Below are 19247 nucleotides of genomic sequence, written 5' to 3' on the forward strand. Positions count from 1 at the left end.
TGTGAATCACCTGCACTTTCATTTAGGAGAATTATTTTTTTCTTTAATACATAAAATTTTCAGAGCTTAAATTTTATAAATGGTGTTCACAACCACCCTCAAAAAACAGCCACATCATAAGACTTACCACCCAATCTTACTTGTTAAATTATAGAAAACTTGAAAGCAAGAACCCTGTCTTAGTTTTAGATCCTCAGAAATTTAGTGGAGTACATAGCCCATTTTAGGTATTAAATGTTTATTAAATGAATGGACATTCTATTTGGCCGAAGAAGTGTGGTTCACTCAAAGGCAATGAGTAAAATTTTTAAACCTTGTTGTTTAGTTGCAAAGTTGTGTCCAATTCTTTCGCGACCCTATGGACTGAGCTTCCCAGGTGGCTCAGACAGTAAAGTGTCTGCAGTGCAGGTGACCTGCGTTTGATCCCTGGGTTGGGAAGATTCCCCTGGAGAAGGAAATAACCCACTCCAGTATTCTTGCCCGAAGAATTCCATGGACAGAGGAGCCTGGTGGGCTGCAGTGCATGGATTGCAAAGACTTGGACATGACCGACTGAGTGACTACCGCACACATGTACTGCAGCCCGCTAGGCTCCTTTGTCCATGGGGTTTCCCAGACAAGAATACTGGAGTGGGTTGCCATTTCCTCCTCCAGGGGATCTTCCCGACCTAGCGACTGAACATGCGACTCCTATAGCTCCTGCAGTAACAGGTGGACTTTTTACCACTGAGCTACCAGGGAAACCCTTCCAAACCTTAGGTTTAGCAAATATGCACATAAAATCTAAGTGGTCATGCTGAATACATGGAGATCGGTTTTAGTTATTATTTATTATTTTGTTTTTAGGTTTTTTTTCCTATCCCTTTCCCTCATTCCCCTCCCAACCCTAACTGAATTTTTTCCCAAATGCCTAAGCCTAGGAATATCGATACGTTTTTTTCTTTTATTTTGGTGCAACAAAAGTCCAAGTAAGGCCATCCATTAGTAGCTAACCCAATCAATATCTGTGTAATCACTGAGCTGGGTCTTACCTGAGGACAGAATTCTATAGCCCTCTCCTCTGGGAAGCAGTCTTATACCATTCTTCATCCAGTGGATTGAGGGAAACGGAACTCCTGAAGTGGTGCAGGTGATCACTGTGGGGGTGTGTTTGGTTACTAGGAAGTCTGTAGGCTCATCAGCAATGGAAGGTGGAACTAAAAAACAACAACAAAAAGAAAGAAAACTACATGTTTCCAACCCTGACAGATTTCCAAAGCCTACTCATAAATCCTTCTTTTTCTACATTGAAAGTGAATGTTTGGTAAGTGGAAAAGGAAGCCCTTTGTGAAGTGGTGAAAAGAAGAAATGATATCATTATAATAACTTTCAGTCCACATACTAAGCCAGTTCTACCTTGGACAGTGAGATCCACAGTTCTCGTGTCCTCTCCGGCATCATTGGTCACCGTGCACTCATAGGTTGCAGTGTCGTCCACAGAAGGGGAAATAATTACCAGTGAACCTGAAGAAAGGAGCCTAGAAGAGATTTCAAAGCCATGAGGTGCTATATATCAGTTTTCATAAATGTTTATTGTCGGTTCAACATGGTACCATGTTGGGAACTGAGGGAAATGGAACTCTTTCCTCAAATATTAAAGTGAGCATCATTTTATGCATCAGACTTTAAGTTTATATGGCAGTGGGTTAACGGCCTCAACCTCAACATCTGCAGGAAGCAGTGGTGTAGAATGATTGCCTTAAGAGGGAATCCTGCAGTTTCTGAATGCTAATAGTGTGACCAACCACGCTCTCCTAGGTGAAATACAGTGAAATGAACACACTGATGATAGCCGCTGTTTACTGACCACCAGATACATTCCTGGTGCCATCTCAGATGCTTCACATAGATGATCTCTAAATTTCACAGGAACTTTGCAGCTTGGAATTTGATTATTTCCACTGACTGATAGGTAACTAACTACAAGTCTGTCTTGCAGCTTTCCCTGCTTCACATGTTTCCTTACATGTGGTGGATACCTTGGAGATGCACAGTACATAAATCAGAGTCTAACTTGAAATAAACTCAAAACTAAAGTTATCTGAATCACTTCAAATATACAAAAGGCTGAGTAAACACACATACATTGTTTAAAGTAATCTAAATAAGAATATCTGTTTTCTTACCTCAAACTGTGCACTGATGAATGGGAATAATTTGATTCAATGGGAACATATTTGATCTGCTTGTTAATTGAAGGACATTGGCATTTTCCACATAGAGTATGCTTTCAAGTCATTAAACCCCCAATGCCAAAAGATTAAAAGGATGAGAAAGAGAGAGACGCTACAGATTTTCAAGTGAAACCGTCCTAATTTATATTTCCAGATGTAACAGAATAGATTTTTATCAGGGTAGGTCTATGAAAACTTGTTTTTAGTGATATAGCAAATCTTTTGACAAGATATCTATTAACACAAGAAATGCTCATCTAAGGAATCAGAAATCTGTAGTATTTTTAAGGTTAGTCTTTACAAATACGATATCATAGTAAGAAGAATGGTAGTAAAGCTGGAAGAGTACAGAAAATTGGTGAAACTGCTATTCTTCCTCCTTACACATGCTGCCAAATACCTACACTGTATTTGAAGGTATAACATTTGATTTTTATTCTGCAACTAAAACTCGTATTATTTTTAAAGAGTACTTTTTCTTTTATACCAAATGATGTTTTTATCCTTTGTCATTATAAAATTACAAAAGGTGCTAAAAACAGCAGCAGAATGGAAATTTAATGCTATAGAGCTCACTGACAGTCATCCACAGGGCTTATGGAAAGAGAAGTTGTACCTATAATTCAGGAAAAATACTTTAGATTGAAAAACTAATTCAATACTCATTAAAAAAAATAATATACTCTCTGCATACTGGCTAGTTCTTAATACTTTATACATTTTCTGTCCCCATTGATAAAGCGAAAATGTTAATTCTTTGAAAAATGTTTCTAAATAGCTGGTGGAATTTTCCAGGTGAATTGCTCCTTACCTGTATGAATTCTGATTTTGATCCACATTCAGAAGATGCCCGTTTTTCCTCCAGTTGACTGACGGTTTCGGTATGCCAGCAGCCTCACAAGCCAGAGTGGTTTGAACGTTTACTGTTACAGTCATGTTGGTAGGACCCGGAGCAATGGATGGAGGAACTAAAACAGTCACCAAATAAGAGAGAAAACACAGTCAGCAACAGTATGCCCTTTGAATTATCTCTGCCAAACTGAAATGAATCACAGATAACTTACTTTACGTTTATGAACACAATAAGGTTTTCTGAACTTACATAGTACTGAGATAATGCTATTCACCATGAGTCCTGATTGTTTATAATAGAGCGCTGGACCTGAAGGTCTTTGTGCTATGACCCCACTGGTTTAGGCAACCAAAGAGCATTTGACTCTGAGACTGGATGTTGTTCCTAAAGGTATATTTACCGTGCACCTGTAAATCGATTCGCCTGCGGTCTGTCCCCGCAGCACTGGTGGCCATACACAAATATCGCCCACTGTCAGTCACTTGTGCCGACTGGATGCGAAGGAATCCATTTTCCAAGATGGAGTATCTAGAAGAAAGATCACACATGAAGGTCTCTGAATATGAGTCTTTCTGATTATGTGCATTTTAACTGAGAGCATTTTAAAAGACTCAGTTATCCATTTTTAGTCCTTTTCCTGCTTCAGAAATTTGTAATACCCTTGGTAGAAAAAAGGGATATTCTGAAAAGGGGTATAGCAGATGGACTTATGATCTTGGATGCAAGCTTTTAGGAATTAGAGTTAGGGTTTTAAAATACTGTAGTCCGATTCTCATATTAAGATGAAGAGACTAATTTTAGAATGAAAAGACTCAAATAATGCATTGGATCAAATATTTAAAAACTTACAGTATTTTTCATCCTTTTCTAGAACTGTTACCTTGCATGACTCCCAGATAGAACAGCTCCATCCTTTCTCCATGTTATCCTTGGGGCTGGCACGCCTTCCGCAAAGCATTCCAATAGAGTTGACTTATTTAAGTGAATGACAAGACTCTGGGGGCCACTCTTTATGCTTGGAGGAACTGTAAAAGGGATGCATGTGGAAAATTTCATTTATATCAGTAACACAGCCTGAACTAAGACTCTGACTAGGTAATAATACAAGCTGAGATTTGAGTCTAATATATGGCTTTGCCTACAGCTAATTCAGGTTAGTATAAATAGAATTGGGGTTGAATTCCTAAAATCTTACTCAAGATTTTATTTAAAAATCTACTCAAAAATGAAGGGGCTTTAAATCCCTGATATGGTGTGTGAAGGGCTTCCCTTGTGGCTCAGCTGGTAAAGAATCTGCCTGCAATGTGGGAGACCTGGGTTCGAGATCTGGATTGGGAAGATCCCCTGGAGAAGGGAAAGGCTACCCACTCCAATACTGTGGCCTGAAAAATTCCACAGGCTGTACAGTCCATGGGGTTGCAAAGAGTCAGACATGACTGAGCGACTTTCACTCACTCACTCATGGTGTGTGAAATCTGTCTTTCTATGGAAGAGGCTTGAAAAGATTTAAAAAAACCCAGCTCTGGTATGATACAAATTAAAGATGATATTTCTTATTTCTCTTTGGCCAAATAATGGTCAGAGAATGTTAACACTGGAACAACTTCACTTTAAATAAAGCTTAGAAAGTGGGCGGTTTAAAAAAAACACATCTGTGATTAATCATGCAAGTCTCAGAGCATGTATTTTACTAATCACTGAGTTCACATGGGAATACAAAACTTGAATTTTAATTTTAGTGTTAGCAATATTAACTGCCTGGGTCATCCAACTTGTAAAATTTCATCTATTAAAACATCAGAGGGACGGTTTTTAAAAGTCAGTGTCATATTCCTGAAATTTGGCAAATTTTAGTGTTTAGATTTTATATTTGAGAAAAGTACAGTCCCATGCAGTCTCTGTCTAGGACATATATAATCAAACCCCAACATCAATAAAAGTGACTAAATAATTGGCTACTTGTCACCCAGAGATTTAGTGTATTAACTTCTCCAGTGGCTCTGATCTGAATGATATAAAACATCAGAATATGCTGATAACAATTGGACATGTATTGTCCTCTAAGAGAAATGTATCTTTAATTATATTTTTGAAGTTGAGTTAGTTTGAATATAGCTATAGCACAAATGTCACATGTTGTCTATGTCAAAAGAAATAAGATAAGCACAAGAGTTTGTTTAGTATGCTCATAAAAAACAAAAATGTTTTCTCTTTGAATGTCCTGTCTAAATTTTTAAATTGTGAAACAGCGGTTAAGCTTTCTTACCATTGACAGTGAGAATAAACTCTCTTGTAGTCTTTCCCACAATGTTGCTGGCAACACAGGTATAATTGGCTGTATCACCTAGATCTGCGTTATTAATTTGCAAGTATCTCCCTCCAGATAGGATTCTTATTCGAGGTGTTGCCTGGATTCAACAAGGAAAATTTACCATTAAAATGTCAGGAAAATGCAATAAGAATCATCAAAAGTAACTAAATAGTGAATTGTAGCATACCTGTCTCCCAGTATCTTTGTCTGCTCCCCCTACTACTATCCTGGTATCAAAAACTCTTGGGAGCTATCTCTATGACTGCAGTCAAGGCAAGAGCACAGTCAGTGTCTCTTGTTCTTCACAGTGATCCACTCAAGGATGGAAAAGTGTTTCAAGTTGGGCCCATGAGTGCTCCCTGCAGGACATTTCTGGAAGTGTTGGGATAAGGCATATTTTTACTGGAATCTGATCGTGAGCGTGACATAGGCGGGTGCAGTTGCACCACCATGTGCTGTGAATCTAAGACATTCGCAGAACTGAGATAAAGGAAGGACAGAGACTACATAATTAGAGCCTTTGGATAATGCCTAAAGCTTAAGTTCACCAACTATTATTGCTAATAAATATCTTCCCCCTGCTCCCAATTAAGTTGTTTACAGTTTGAAGCCTGTTACTTAAAGCTGAAAGTTTCCTGATAATAAATTAGCTTTGGTTAACTTAAAGGAAACAATTATCCTTCAACATTTTTAAAATAATAAATGATTTTAGTCTACAAATACTTGTTAAGCATTTATTTTGTGTCCAGGCATGGGACCAAAAATTATGAAACTATAGAGATCTATATTGAGATGAAATAATGAAATATAATGATATCTACTCTATTATGTCCAATTGAGGATTGTTCATAAACTTTTAAAAAAATGCCAGGTAGCAACAAAGGCTGATATTTTCCGGTTGTGCCAAAGTGGATCTACTTCAGGAAGAGTCCAAATGAGATTTTTCTACCATGTGGGTTTTATCCAAGATAAACATATATTTCTAGTGAAAAAAGTTGCTTACACTAAGATGTACAGTTCAGGTCAATCTATCTTTAAAGTCCACACATTTTCTGTAGGCCTTTAATTCCTACAGGGGCCATTAGTGGTAAATTTTTATTATTTCTAATGAGAACAGGTGATTTTTTCAATATACTTGGTAAGTTCTACAAAATATATTTTAATATTTAAGTTCAATATGGGTATAGCAGGACTTTATGCTAATAAAAAGTTCCAAGTTGATTTTCGTGTCTTTCTTCCATGAATATCAGTAAGTTCTGCTTATTTACTCAGCCTCACTTCAACTTTCTCTGGTTCTCTTCCCATTTACTGCCAGTGATTCTTCCAAATTTGATTTCTTTCCTTAGAACCTTGGAGAAGGCAATGGCACCCCACTCTAGTGCTCTTGCCTGGAAAATCCCATGGACGGAGGAGCCTGGTAGGCTGCACTCCATGGGGTCGCTAGGAGTCAGACACAACTGAGCGACTTCACTTTCACTTTTCACTTTCATGCATTGGAGAAGGAAATGGCAACCCACTCCAGTATTCTTGCCTGGAAAGTCCCAGGGACGGGGGTGCCTGGTGGGCTGCCATCTCTGGGACCGCACAGAGTCGGATACGACTGAAGCAACTTAGCAGCAGAACCTTATTCCGAGCAGATGACCCTGTTTCCTACTCCACTGAGAAAATCAAAGCCAAGTGCCTGCAATTTCTCCCTCTCATCTTGCATATGAATGCAACCTTCCTACCTACATTTCCATCTCTGTGGAAAAGGTCATCCTTTCAGTCCAAGGCTAATCTCTTCATCTTTCACCAGGGTCCCATCCTTTCCCTACTCATCGCACTTAGTTCTCTATCTTCAAACGCTTTTAGTAAATAAGAACATACAAATCTCTTTTGTATTTAAATAATAGTCCACAATCATTTCCACTTCCTCTTCTTTCACTCCCCCAGCAACTGTAACTTGTCTTCTACTTTGAACACTCGACTGAAGATCGCTTACATCTTGAATCACATCTGTGTATTACCAAAGCCAATAAATACAGTTTACTTTGTATCTTGACATGAACTCTGTTAACTGCTCCCTCTCTACTTCTTGGCTTTCAGTGCACCAATTTCTCCAAGTGTTCCTTCTCAGTCCCACTTTTCTCCTCTTCTTTCTTTGCTCACCTTTTAATTGTCAATGTTGTCTTAGGCATTATTCTCATTTACAGGTTTTCTCACACCACGTGCTTTCTGGTTGACCTCATACAAACCTATGGCTTCAACAACAGGCTATACTATTGAGGACCACCATATCAAAGATATTTTTGAGTAAATATGGACCCATATTTCTTAGAACTTTGTGGAATTTCCATTTGGATAATATATAGGTAATTCAAACTCAAAATATCTAAAACTGAACTCATCTCTCTTTTTTTTTTGCTATTTACTGTTGAATTCAGTCTGTCCCAGTACTGACATCACTTGGTCATATCTGAAATTAGCCTGATTTCTCCATCATTGACATTTAGTCAGTCCATGTCTGAACATCTAGTGCTCTAGAGTGAAATGCACACATAGGAGATAAGACTATGGAGGAACAGTCAGAGCATGAAGGGCTTTGTGAGCAAAGCTGGGCAACTGAACCTGAATCCTGAAATCTATGGAGAATCATCAAAGGATTTTAATCAAGGTCTACTTCAACCATACCAAGCTACCTGCAGTTCCTGAGACAACAGCATTCCTTTTCCTGTAATGACTTTGTACACACTGTCACCTATATTTGGAGTCCCCTTCTTTCTCACCCAACATTTAAACTGAACTCACCCTTTCCAAGAGGCTCCCCTGGGCTATTCTTTACCCTTCAGTCTGCGTTACTTGCTTCTTCCCACTGTTTCTCCTCTGTATATCCCTCTAAGATAAAATTTATCAGCAGTATCAATTTTCTATATCCTTGATGTAAGTCGGTATATTTTCAGATAGTCTATATATTGTCACGCTGCTTATTTAACTTATATGCAGAATATATCATGAGAAACACTGGGCTGGAAGAAGCACAAGCTGGAATCAGGATTGCCAGGAGAAATATCAATAACCTCAGATATGCAGATGACACCACCCTTATGGCAGAAAGTGAGTGAAGTGAAAGTGAAGTGAAGTCGCTCAGTCGTGTCCGACTCTTTGCGACCCCGTGGACTGCAGCCCAGCAGGCTCCTCTGTCCGTGGGATTCTCCAGGCAAGGATACTGGAGTGGGTTGCCATTTCCTTCTCCAGGGGATCTTGCCAACCCAGGGATTGAACCCAGGTCTCCTGCATTGCAGGCAGACGCTTAACCTCTGCGCCACCAGGGAAGCCCATGGCAGAAAGTGAAGAGGAACTAAAAAGCCTCTTGATGAAAGTGAAAGAGGAGAGTAAAAAGGTTGGCTTAAAGCTCAACATTCAGAAAACTAAGATCATGGCACCTGGTCCCATCACTTCATGGGAAATAGATGGGGAGACAGTGTCAGACTTTATTTTTTTGGGTTCCAAAATCACTGCAGATGGTGACTGCAGCCATGAAATTAAAAGACACTTACTCCTTGGAAGGAAAGTTATGGCCAACCTAGATAGCATATTCAAAAGCAGAGACATTACTTTGCCAATAAAGGTTCGTCTAGTCAAGGCTATGGTTTTTCCAGTGGTCATGTATGGATGCGAGAATTGGACTATGAAGAAAGCTGAGCACGGAAGAATTGATGCTTTTGAACTGTGGTGTTGGAGAAGACTCTTGAGAGTCCCTTGGACTGCACGGAGATCCAACCAGTCCATTCTGAAGGAGATCAGCCCTGGGATTTCTTTGGAAGGAATGATGCTAAAGCTGAAACTCCAGGACTTTGGCCACCTCATGCGAAGAGTTGACTCATTGGAAAAGACTCTAATGCTGGGAGGGATTGGGGGCAGGAGGAAAAGGGGATGACAGAGGATGAGATGGCTGGATGGCATCACAGACTCGATGGATGTGAGTTTGAGTGAACTCCGGGAGTTGGTGATGGACAGGGAGACCTGGCATGCTGCGATTCATGGGGTCGCAAAGAGTCGGACATGACTGAGTGACTGAACTGAACTGAACTGAACTGATGAGCTCCTTATGGATCAGGATTATTGTTAGGAGCAATCACAATGCATAGCATTATAGTAGGCACACAATAAACAGAGAAATTGAGGCATGGGGCTGTTAAGTGATATGCATGATAATTAAACACGTTAGTAACTTTCAGAATCAGTCTCTCTGTGATTAGTGTTTGTGTGATTTGATGATGGCTAAAGTCTCTCTATCTTAGGTATTAGGGACATAATTTCCTTTTATTTAGACTCAGTGTATCACAACTGGTTATAATAAGAGGATGAGGAAAAAGACAGATAAGTAACTACTAGGATAAGGACAATCTGAACATTCAAAGTCAAGGCTTAGAGCCAATCCTAAAAGGCTACTTAGGATCCTAGGCAGTGATACTCTATGAGAGCAGACAGGTATCACCAGAGCATGGGAGCCTCACAGAGCCAGTAACTGTGTTTCCAAAGATTTCAGTCTAGACTCCTGGTATGGGAAAGATTGAAGGTGGGAGGAAAAGGGGATGACAGAGGATGAGATGGTTGGATGGCATCACTGACTCGATGGACATGAGTTTGAGTAAGCTCCGGGAGTTGGTGATGGACAGGGAGGCCTGTTGTGCTGCAGTCTATGGGGTCACAAAGGGTCGGACACGACTGAGTGACTGAACTGAACTGATTCACAGATCCTTGGGGTCACTCCTGAGGTCCAAGTTTTGATCAAGGAAATTCAGTAACAGGTTTGCCCAGGGACTTGGCAAGCAAGTCAGTTCTTTTGAGACTTTGCTGGTTTCTTTTCTTTCAAGAAAAGACACGAGTGTTTCAGTCCAAGTTTAATTCACCAGCTCCAGGGGATACATACTTAGGCCAATTTATAAAGTATGTGAATCAAAATACCTGTCTTTTGACTCATAACTAGCTACTACCTACACCAGCAAAGGCTGAGAAAAGAAGGCTGACAAAAGGACTCTGTGCCCAGCCCTGCAATGCTGAATAACTAGTAACCTGATTTGAAGGACTCTATAGCTGATTTTTTTTTTCCCTCAGAATGAAACTGTGGAACTTGGCAAGACTTACCTGTAACCGTTCTCCATTTTTAAGCCAAGTGATTACAGGTGGAGGCACTGCATCCGATTTGCATTCCAGTGTCACTTGTCTGTTCCGTAACACAGTGAAATCCTGGGGCTCGCCAGTTCCAGCAATATTAGGGGGTACTGGATGGGAAAACAAATACACCAAAGGCTTTTAATAAATGAGATATAAAATGCTCTGGATTATCTTAGGTGTTCAACAGTGTTGTTTGTGCTGTATGAAAGAAGCAGCATTAATTTAAAATGCTACTCATTCAATATATAGTACCCTGGTAACAAATAGTGAACTTTTAAAATCGTACTCAGTACTTAAGTACCTTAAGTAATGAAATTCTTCTAAGAGCCACATGAATGATAGAATAAGTAATATAACCACATTTTATCACCATTTAATAGGTAAAGAAACTAAGGCCCAAAGAAGGGATTTTTTTTGTTGTTGTCCAGGTCTACACTTGGTAATAATTTTCTCTGGACATATTTTAAAACTTTTAAATTAGGTTCTGTCCATCATAACAAACAGAAATATATGCAGAAAGGGGGACAAAAGAGGGGTAAGGAATTAAGAGGTATATACTACTATATATAAAATAAATAAGCTACAAGGATATAAAGTGAAGGAAATACAGTCAATATTTCATAATAATTTTAAGTGGAGTATAATTTATAAAAATTTTCAATCACTATGGTGTATACCTGAAACGAATATAATATTGTAAATCAACTATACCATGATTTTAAAAGTGTATATTTTTTATGTGACTGCTGTATACACAATTTACACGTCAGTTGGTCTAATTTGTGTGTAGGGCTGGTGGGGGCAGGAGAACACTCCTACATTATACCAGGCATACAGTTTGGATTGCTTAGTGATTTAGGCGTGAGGAGATAAAGATCTTCTGTTAAGTTCTTTAAATGTTCCTCTCTTTGAACAGTAATTTCCAGCTCTATGTCAAAGTAGGACCAGCCATAGTCTAATTGGCCCAACTTTTCTAGAAAGTAATTTGGTCTTGAATATGTGTGTGTGTATGTACATGCATATGCATATACTTGCATATAATCAAGAAAGTGGACTTACAGAAATTTATTAAAACAAAATAATTAAAAATAGGCCAACAGACTTATACAAGAATGTCTATAATAGTGCTGCTTATTATGTTGGTGAAAATATAGAAACAGCCAAAAATAAGGAATGTATTAAGTAAGTAATGGCATGTTCATAAAATTGGAAATCATGCAATCGCTAAAAAGTAATGTTATAAAAATATATATTTTTTTGACATGAAAACATGTTCAACATGCCACTGAGATAAAGAGTTAAATACTATATGCCACATGATCACACTTCTGTGACAATATTTATATGTAAAAAGGTCTTATTCTGTGTGATGAGATTATGAATACTTTTTATTTTCATTTTTACTCTAATTTATATTCTATGATTTAAAATCAATTTATATGAATTACTTGTGCAGGAACAGACATATAACTCAAAAATCCATTAAACTACTCCCATGACCACATGATCAGTCAAATATAAAAATCAAATTTGCAAAATACATATTTCCTAATATATAAACATAGTTTTATGATGTGTTGGAATAGCGGCCCTGGGTTCCATAAATTATGCCTTTTAATTAGGTATAAGTGTATGCCACTGCAGGACATTTTGCCAGCGTTACCATGCACTCTCACTAAATACTCTTTATCATCATCTCCTGCAGGACTGGATGCCAGACATGTGTATCTTCCTGTATCTTCCACCTGTAAAATTCAAATAAGTGAATTGCACAAGGTTAAAATACTGGTTTTGATGATGAGAATAAATATCCTTAGAACAAATGTAAGGACCCACACAAAGCAAGATATCATTAATATAGCATGATAATTAAAATTTAACAACTGTCTTAACATTTGTATTTAGCACTCTGATACTGAGCATGGCTCAGCATCTCTGCTACATGTAAATCTATGTATTTGACATAGATTTTAAGAGGGTTTCAGGGCACCTGTTCCCAATAAAATCTTTTTTTGTTGTTAAAAAAAAAAGAAATAAAAACAGGGTTTCAGTATTTGATCTCAGAATGTTTGCATGTTATGTATGTTAATGATGTCAGAGAAGGCAGATACATACAGGACACAGCACCACATATGATACAAATACTACTCAGTATTTTTTGAAGAAGTAAGTATTTATGAATTTAAATTGCAGATTGCAGAATTCTATTGGAGGCTTCCTGAAGCAAGTAAAACACATTAACCAACCAACCAAGCAACCAAAGTAGTAAATAAAAATCAGGTTATTTTAATAAAGAACATTAATACCATATTTTTAATATTCCTTGATATCCATAGTGAAACAATATAGCTATGTTATGTAATTTGGCTGTAAATAAGTCAGGCTGACAGAAAAATCTATTTCCTGACTAAAACCAGAAACATTTCTTTAAAAATGCCCATGCAGAGTTTCCACTGAAGTGTTAGACTTTATTCATATTTGACACTGTGTTAACACAGCCCATGCTTAAATAAGTGAAAAGTATACACTGAAAAACAGATGGTCTTCCTACTGTGAAAAATGTATTTTGAAAAAATAGAAAATCCTGTTTTCATTTATTACTTGAATACTCCTAGAATATTGAGAATATTAAAATTCTTACTTCAAAACTGACTGTATGGGTTATTGAGAAACTTTTTTTTAGGTAGGGTGCATAGACTCCACTGAAAAAATTTTAGATTAGGATGTTAAGACTAGTATGTCTGGAAAATTACTAAATATAACTTTAGAAGAGTGACAGTCACATCGTCCTTCAATTAAGAATTGAAAGGGATGCACTACTGCCTGGAGAATAATTTCAAAGTTGCTCGTCATATCTTGAAAACCTCTAAAAGTCAGCTCTTCTCCACCAATACAGTCTATGCCCCAATTATATTGTCCCCAACACTTGTCCTGACTCAGCCAAACTTGCACCATCATTCATGACTGTTCTTAGATCTTACCTCCTCCAAGAACCATTTCCTGACAACTTACACCCTTCTGAATACTGATAATTACTATCAGTAGCTACATTTTCTAATGTGTGTTCTCTTAATAGGGTGTTTGAAAAATTATAATCAACCAGGTGTTTTAGAGAAAGATTTTGCAGTTATAGACATGCATAATGGCTCACAAAGGAGAGAAAGGTAGTTTTTCCAACCTGTTTGTCACAGAAGGAGAGTTTGATGGAAAATGTCTTAGCAAACTCTCGTCTTTCACCACACAATTTGGAATTTGCAAAATATCCATTATGTACCAGGCATAATTATGTGCAATAGATACATACACAAAAAGACAAAGTGCAGGTAACTAAGATATAATTTAGTAATAAGGGCTCTGACAGAGATAAAATAAAACACAGAGGAGCAGAGGAACCACGAGCAGTCTTGGGACTTGATCATATTTAATTTTTTAACTCTATAATGTTTTAATGGTTTTCTATTGTTTCTTTTCCTAAGTTTATCGTGTGTAGTTTTATTTTTCTTAGACAACTGAAACCTTTTTGAAGGCTGAGAAATGTCTTATGTATTATATTTGTGTTCTTCACAATAGCTGGACTATGTGGGTCACCATTTAACTCTTGATGGAAACTCTGTCTTGTTTTAACATAACTCTTCATTTTCACATTTAAGACCTAATGTAATGTGGCCTTATTTCCTTTTAGAGCTTTATTTACCATGATTCCTTTATATTTATGGTTCTGGTGCACACTTCACTGTCTCCATGCTATTCCTTAAGTTACAAAATTCTTTGGCTTCCCTTTTGGTCAGTTAAAATTACAGCATTCAAGTATTCTGATTCAGCAAGTGGTTTGATAGTGTGACCTGAGTTTTTTCCGGGTTACTAAAATGCTTGATGGAGAGAAGAGGGAAATGCAAAGTATGTTCTCTTTAATGTTAGAAACAAGAAACTGGGCCAACTTCCACTAGCTATGCTGTTGAATCAAACCCAGGATTGAGACCAATTCCATCACTGAGCCAGTGATAAGTACTGGATAGGTGAATACATAATCTTTTTCTGTCTGTTTCTGGATTTGTAGAAAGGGGATAAAGGCATTGCCTTACCAAGTTGTCACGGTGGTCATGGGTGTGATAGAGCTCATAGCCCAACATAAGACTGATGCAATTCATAACCCTCAGCTCTCTTTTCTAGCTCCCTTTCTTTTCCATTTCTTCAGTGAAAATGTACATGAAATATGATTAAGTAATGTGTTATTCTACCTTTAAAGAAATGATGACTATAATAACAATAAAAGCAGCAGTAACAATAATCATTCGAACTCAACTTTAGCATCTCTGCATACCTGTGGCATCAGTCTAAGCACATCACTTTAGATTATCTCTAAAGCTTCAAGTACATAAGTTCAGCATTGTTCCTATTTTGATCCTGAGTTAACAGATGAAGGCATTAGGGAACATACGGATAATATTTGTAACATAAGGTTTGCCTCTGTTTTCAAAAGAGTATATTGTTACAAGACACCCGAGACATACTTCTCTTTAATATATTTACATTTCAGATTAATTTCCTTAAACATAAACTAAAAGAACAGTCAATTTTATTGAATTGACCATTTTCGGAAAAATTCCATCTCTTCATATTTTCATGTTTGTGAGTTCATTCTGAAGATCAAAAGTGCCCTTTGAAGCCTCTTATACACATATGTTTGACTGCTTTTTGCCATTTCTATAAAGGGCTGCTGCTGCTGCTGCTGCTAAGTCATTTCAGTCATGTCTGACTCGGTGCAACCCCATGGACAGCAGCCCACCAGGCTCCCCCGTCCCTGGGATTCTCCAGGCAAAAACACTGGAGTGGGTTGCCATTTCCTTCTCCAATGCATGAACGTGAAAAGTCAAAGTGAAGTCACTCAGTTGTGTCCGACTCTTAGTGACCCCATGGACTGCAGCCCACCAGGCTCCTCCATCCATGGGATTTTCCAGGCAAGAGTACTGGAGTGGAGTGCCATTGCCTTCTCCACTATAAAGGGCCACATGGCACAAATCAAGAGCTTCAGGAAATACACTATCACTTATTGCATTGTGAAAACTTGAAAAAATATATATATATATATGAAGGTATCTTGCTTCCTTCTATACTTAATCTGATAATTTCACTTCTTTGTTTTAGTCATGTCACTTTGTAAGGGTCTATTCAATCATGCATGTCATAGAACAAATCTACCCTTGCTAAAGTCACAGAGATCTGTGATATATTCAGACTCCAAGACAATTTCTCCAACACTCCCCAGAGATTAGCAAGTAAGAAGTTTAACCTAGGACAAAATAATCATGTGAACTCTGAACTAACCTGAGTACTAGATATTCGAAGAACCTCTCCTCCTCCAAGAGTCTGCATCTGATCCATCTGTGGAAGGGGTCGACCATCTTTCATCCAGGTAATCTTAGGAGCTGGGATTCCAGAAGCCATGCAGGTAAGTTCAAGAGGATTATTAACAATTACTGACATCTCTATGGGTTCTTCAGATCCATTGATATGAGGTGGTTCTATTTAAAAGGAATTAAAGACAACAACAAAATAAACTTGCTGTTTGATAAGATACTGCAGTTTAGAAAAACTTTAAAAATTCAACTCAAATTTATCTTTGTACAATACAAATTGATTCGGGCAAGGATACCAAAATGAGAATTCCTTATTATCATTTCAGTATTATTAATGAGATGTTATTTGTCATCAGCATTATTTTATTTTATTGTAGTTTAGTGTTGGTTGCTCAGTCAGGTCCGACTCTTCATGACCCCATGGACTGGAACCCACCAGGCTCCTCTGTCTATGGGATTTTCCAGGCAAGAATATTGGAGTTGGTTGCCATTTCCTTCTCCATTATTGTAGTTTATTGAGGAACAATTTATTAAGTGTCAGCACTATGTAAAGTCTTTGTGCATTATCTATTCACTGGCACTATTTTTAAAGAGACAGATCATTCTTATAATAGATCATGAAGTAAATGGCAAGCCATCAAAGGTAATTAAAGCTCAGCAACTGAGATTCAGATAATTACAGCAGTCTTACTTAACTGTGAAGATTTGAAGATGATAAAAACTAAACCCATCTTGTACTATTTTTTAAAGAGTTACTTAAATATAGTAGTGTGTTTTTGCACCTTTAAAATATCTATTGTTTCTGCAAAAGCAATAAGCAAATGCTATGAAATTCTGCAATTATCTTTTCCATGCAGAACTTTAACAGGAAACAGTGACTAAGCAGAAGAAAAACAGTTACATTTGGAGACTATTTCTGCATAAAACACATTTGTTATGTCTGGGCAGAAATAATTTCCTCTTTTGTTATTTATACTTCTAAATTACCTTTCTCAAGAGGATGTTAAAGAATCTAAACACTTGGAGGAAACATTAAAGTTTCTTAGTCCAACTATTCCTAAGTTTAAGAATCACTTTAAAACATATTTCCCTTACACTAATCATTCAAATTTTCTATGAAACTTTCCAGCTTACTATTTCACAAGGCAGCAAAAATAGCTGTTGGACAGCTCCAAGGATTAGCTGTGTGTGTGTGTGCGTGCACATGTGTGTGTGTTTTAAATCAGGCACATAGTTTAGAGCAGAGGTTCACAGTAGGAGACAGAGAATCTGGAATCAAACAGCCTGATTTTGATTCCTGGCTCCAACAATAATTAGGTTAGTAGATTTGAACAAATCTTAAAAAAAAAAAAAAATCACATATTATTTAACTAAGAGAATTGTGAAGATTCAATGAGATAATCTATGAAGTATATTTCTTTTGTGTTTCTGAATCTGTTTTATAATTAAAGGTTTATTAATTTAATAAAAACTTTCTTAAGAAAGTTATAACTACTACTAATATACTACATCTGTTGGTGTTATTATTAAAAACTGCCTCCTAGATTTCTTAAAAAACTAGGAATAAAACTACCATATGATCCAGTAATCCCACTACTGGGCATATACCCTGAGAAAAATCATAACTGAAAAAGACACATAATTGAAAAAGCAATCCCACTACTGGGCATATACAACTGAAAAAGACATGTACCCCAATGTTCATTGCAACACTATTTATAATAGCCAGGATAAGGAAGCAACCTAGATGTCTGTTTACAGATAAATGGATAAAGAAGTTGTGGTATATATGATGGAATTCCATTTGAACTATTTCAAATCCTAAACGATGATGCTGTTAAAGTGCTGCACTCAATATGCCAGCAAATTTGGAAAACTCAGCAGTGGCCACAGGACTGGAAAAGATCAGCTTTCATTCCAATCCCAAGGAAAGGCAATCCCAAAGACTGCTCAAATTACTGCACAATTGCTCTCATCTCACATGCTAGCAGAGTAATGCTCAAAATTTCTCCAAGCCAGGCTTTAACAGTATGTGAACCATGAAATTCCAGATGTTCAAGCTAGATTTAGAAAAGACAGAGGAACCAGAGATCAAATTGCCAACATCTGTTGGATCACCGAAAAAGCAAGAGAGTTCTAGAAAAACATCTACTTCTGCTTTATTGATTACCAAAGCCTTTGACTATGTAGATCACAATAAACTGTGGAAAATTCTTCAAGAGATGGGAATAGCAGACCACCTGACCTGCCTCCTGAGAAACCTGTATGCAGGTCAGGAAGCACCAGTTAGAACCGGACATGGAACAATAGACTGGTTCCAAATTGGGAAAGGAGTACGTCAAGGCTGTATATTGTCACCCTACTTATTTAACTTATATGCAGAATACATCATGAGAAATGCCAGGCCAGATGAAGCACAAGCTGGAATGAAGATTGCCGGGAGAAACAGTAATAAACCTCAGATATGCAGATAACACCACCCTTACGATAGAAAGTGAAGAGGAACTAAAGAGTCTGTTGATGAAAGTGAAAGAGGAGAGTGAAAAAGCTGGCTTAAAATTCAACATTCAGAAAACTAAGATCATGGCATCTGGTCCCATCACTTCACGGCAAATAGATGGGGAAACAATGGAAACAGTGACAGACTTTATTTTCTTGGGCTCCAAAATCACTGCAGATAGTAACTGCAGCCATGAAATTAAAAGACGCTTGCTCCCTGGAAGAAAACTGACCAACCTAGACAGCATATTGAAAAGCAGAGACATTACTTTGCTGACAGAGGTCCATCTAGTAAAAGCTATGGTTTTTCCAGCAGTCATGTATGAATGTGAGAGTTGGACTATAAAGAAAGCTGAGTGCTGACGAATTGATGCTTTTGAACTGTGGTGTTGGGAGAAGACTCTTGAGAGTGCCTTGGACTTCAAGGAGATCCAACCAGTCTATCCTAAAGGAAATCAGTCCTGAATATTCATTGGAAGGACTGATGCTGAAGCTGAAACTCCAATACTTTGGCCATCTAATGCAAAGAACTGACTCACTAGAAAAGACTGATGCTGGGAAAGATTGAAGGCAGGAGGAGAAGGGGATGACAGAAGATGGGATGGTTGGATGGCATCACTGACTCTATGGACATGAGTTTGTGCAAGCTCTGGGAGTTGGTGATGGACAGGGAAGCTTGGCATGCTGCAGTCCATGGGGTCGGAAAGAGTTGAATGTGAACTGATATATAGATATAGATGCAGATGTATATACACAGTAGAATATTACTCAGCAATAAAACGGAATGGATTTGAGTCAGTTCTAGTGAGATGGATGAACCTAGAGTCTGTTATACAGAGTTAAGTAAACAAGAAAGA

At 37.7% G+C, this 19247-nt stretch overlaps 1 protein-coding gene across 6 annotated transcripts in view; it reads right to left on the bottom strand.

Moving 5' to 3' along the window:
• The window catches only part of HMCN1 (hemicentin 1), a 546437-nt gene that overhangs the window by 93257 nt on the left and 433933 nt on the right, over positions 1-19247 (bottom strand). For all 6 annotated transcript variants that reach the window (XM_044942718.2, XM_044942717.2, XM_044942719.2 and 3 more), the window contains 9 exons: positions 15860-16056; positions 12198-12279; positions 10505-10641; positions 5333-5474; positions 3947-4091; positions 3467-3594; positions 3025-3181; positions 1396-1517; positions 1032-1196 (listed from right to left, as the gene is read on the bottom strand). In XM_044942718.2, coding sequence (XP_044798653.2) covers positions 1032-1196; positions 1396-1517; positions 3025-3181; positions 3467-3594; positions 3947-4091; positions 5333-5474; positions 10505-10641; positions 12198-12279; positions 15860-16056 — 1275 coding nt within the window. The remainder of the gene's footprint in view (positions 1-1031; positions 1197-1395; positions 1518-3024; positions 3182-3466; positions 3595-3946; positions 4092-5332; positions 5475-10504; positions 10642-12197; positions 12280-15859; positions 16057-19247) is intronic.

Source organism: Bubalus bubalis, chromosome 5 (genome assembly GCF_019923935.1).
Source record: "Bubalus bubalis isolate 160015118507 breed Murrah chromosome 5, NDDB_SH_1, whole genome shotgun sequence".
Taxonomy (NCBI): Eukaryota; Metazoa; Chordata; class Mammalia; order Artiodactyla; family Bovidae; genus Bubalus; species Bubalus bubalis.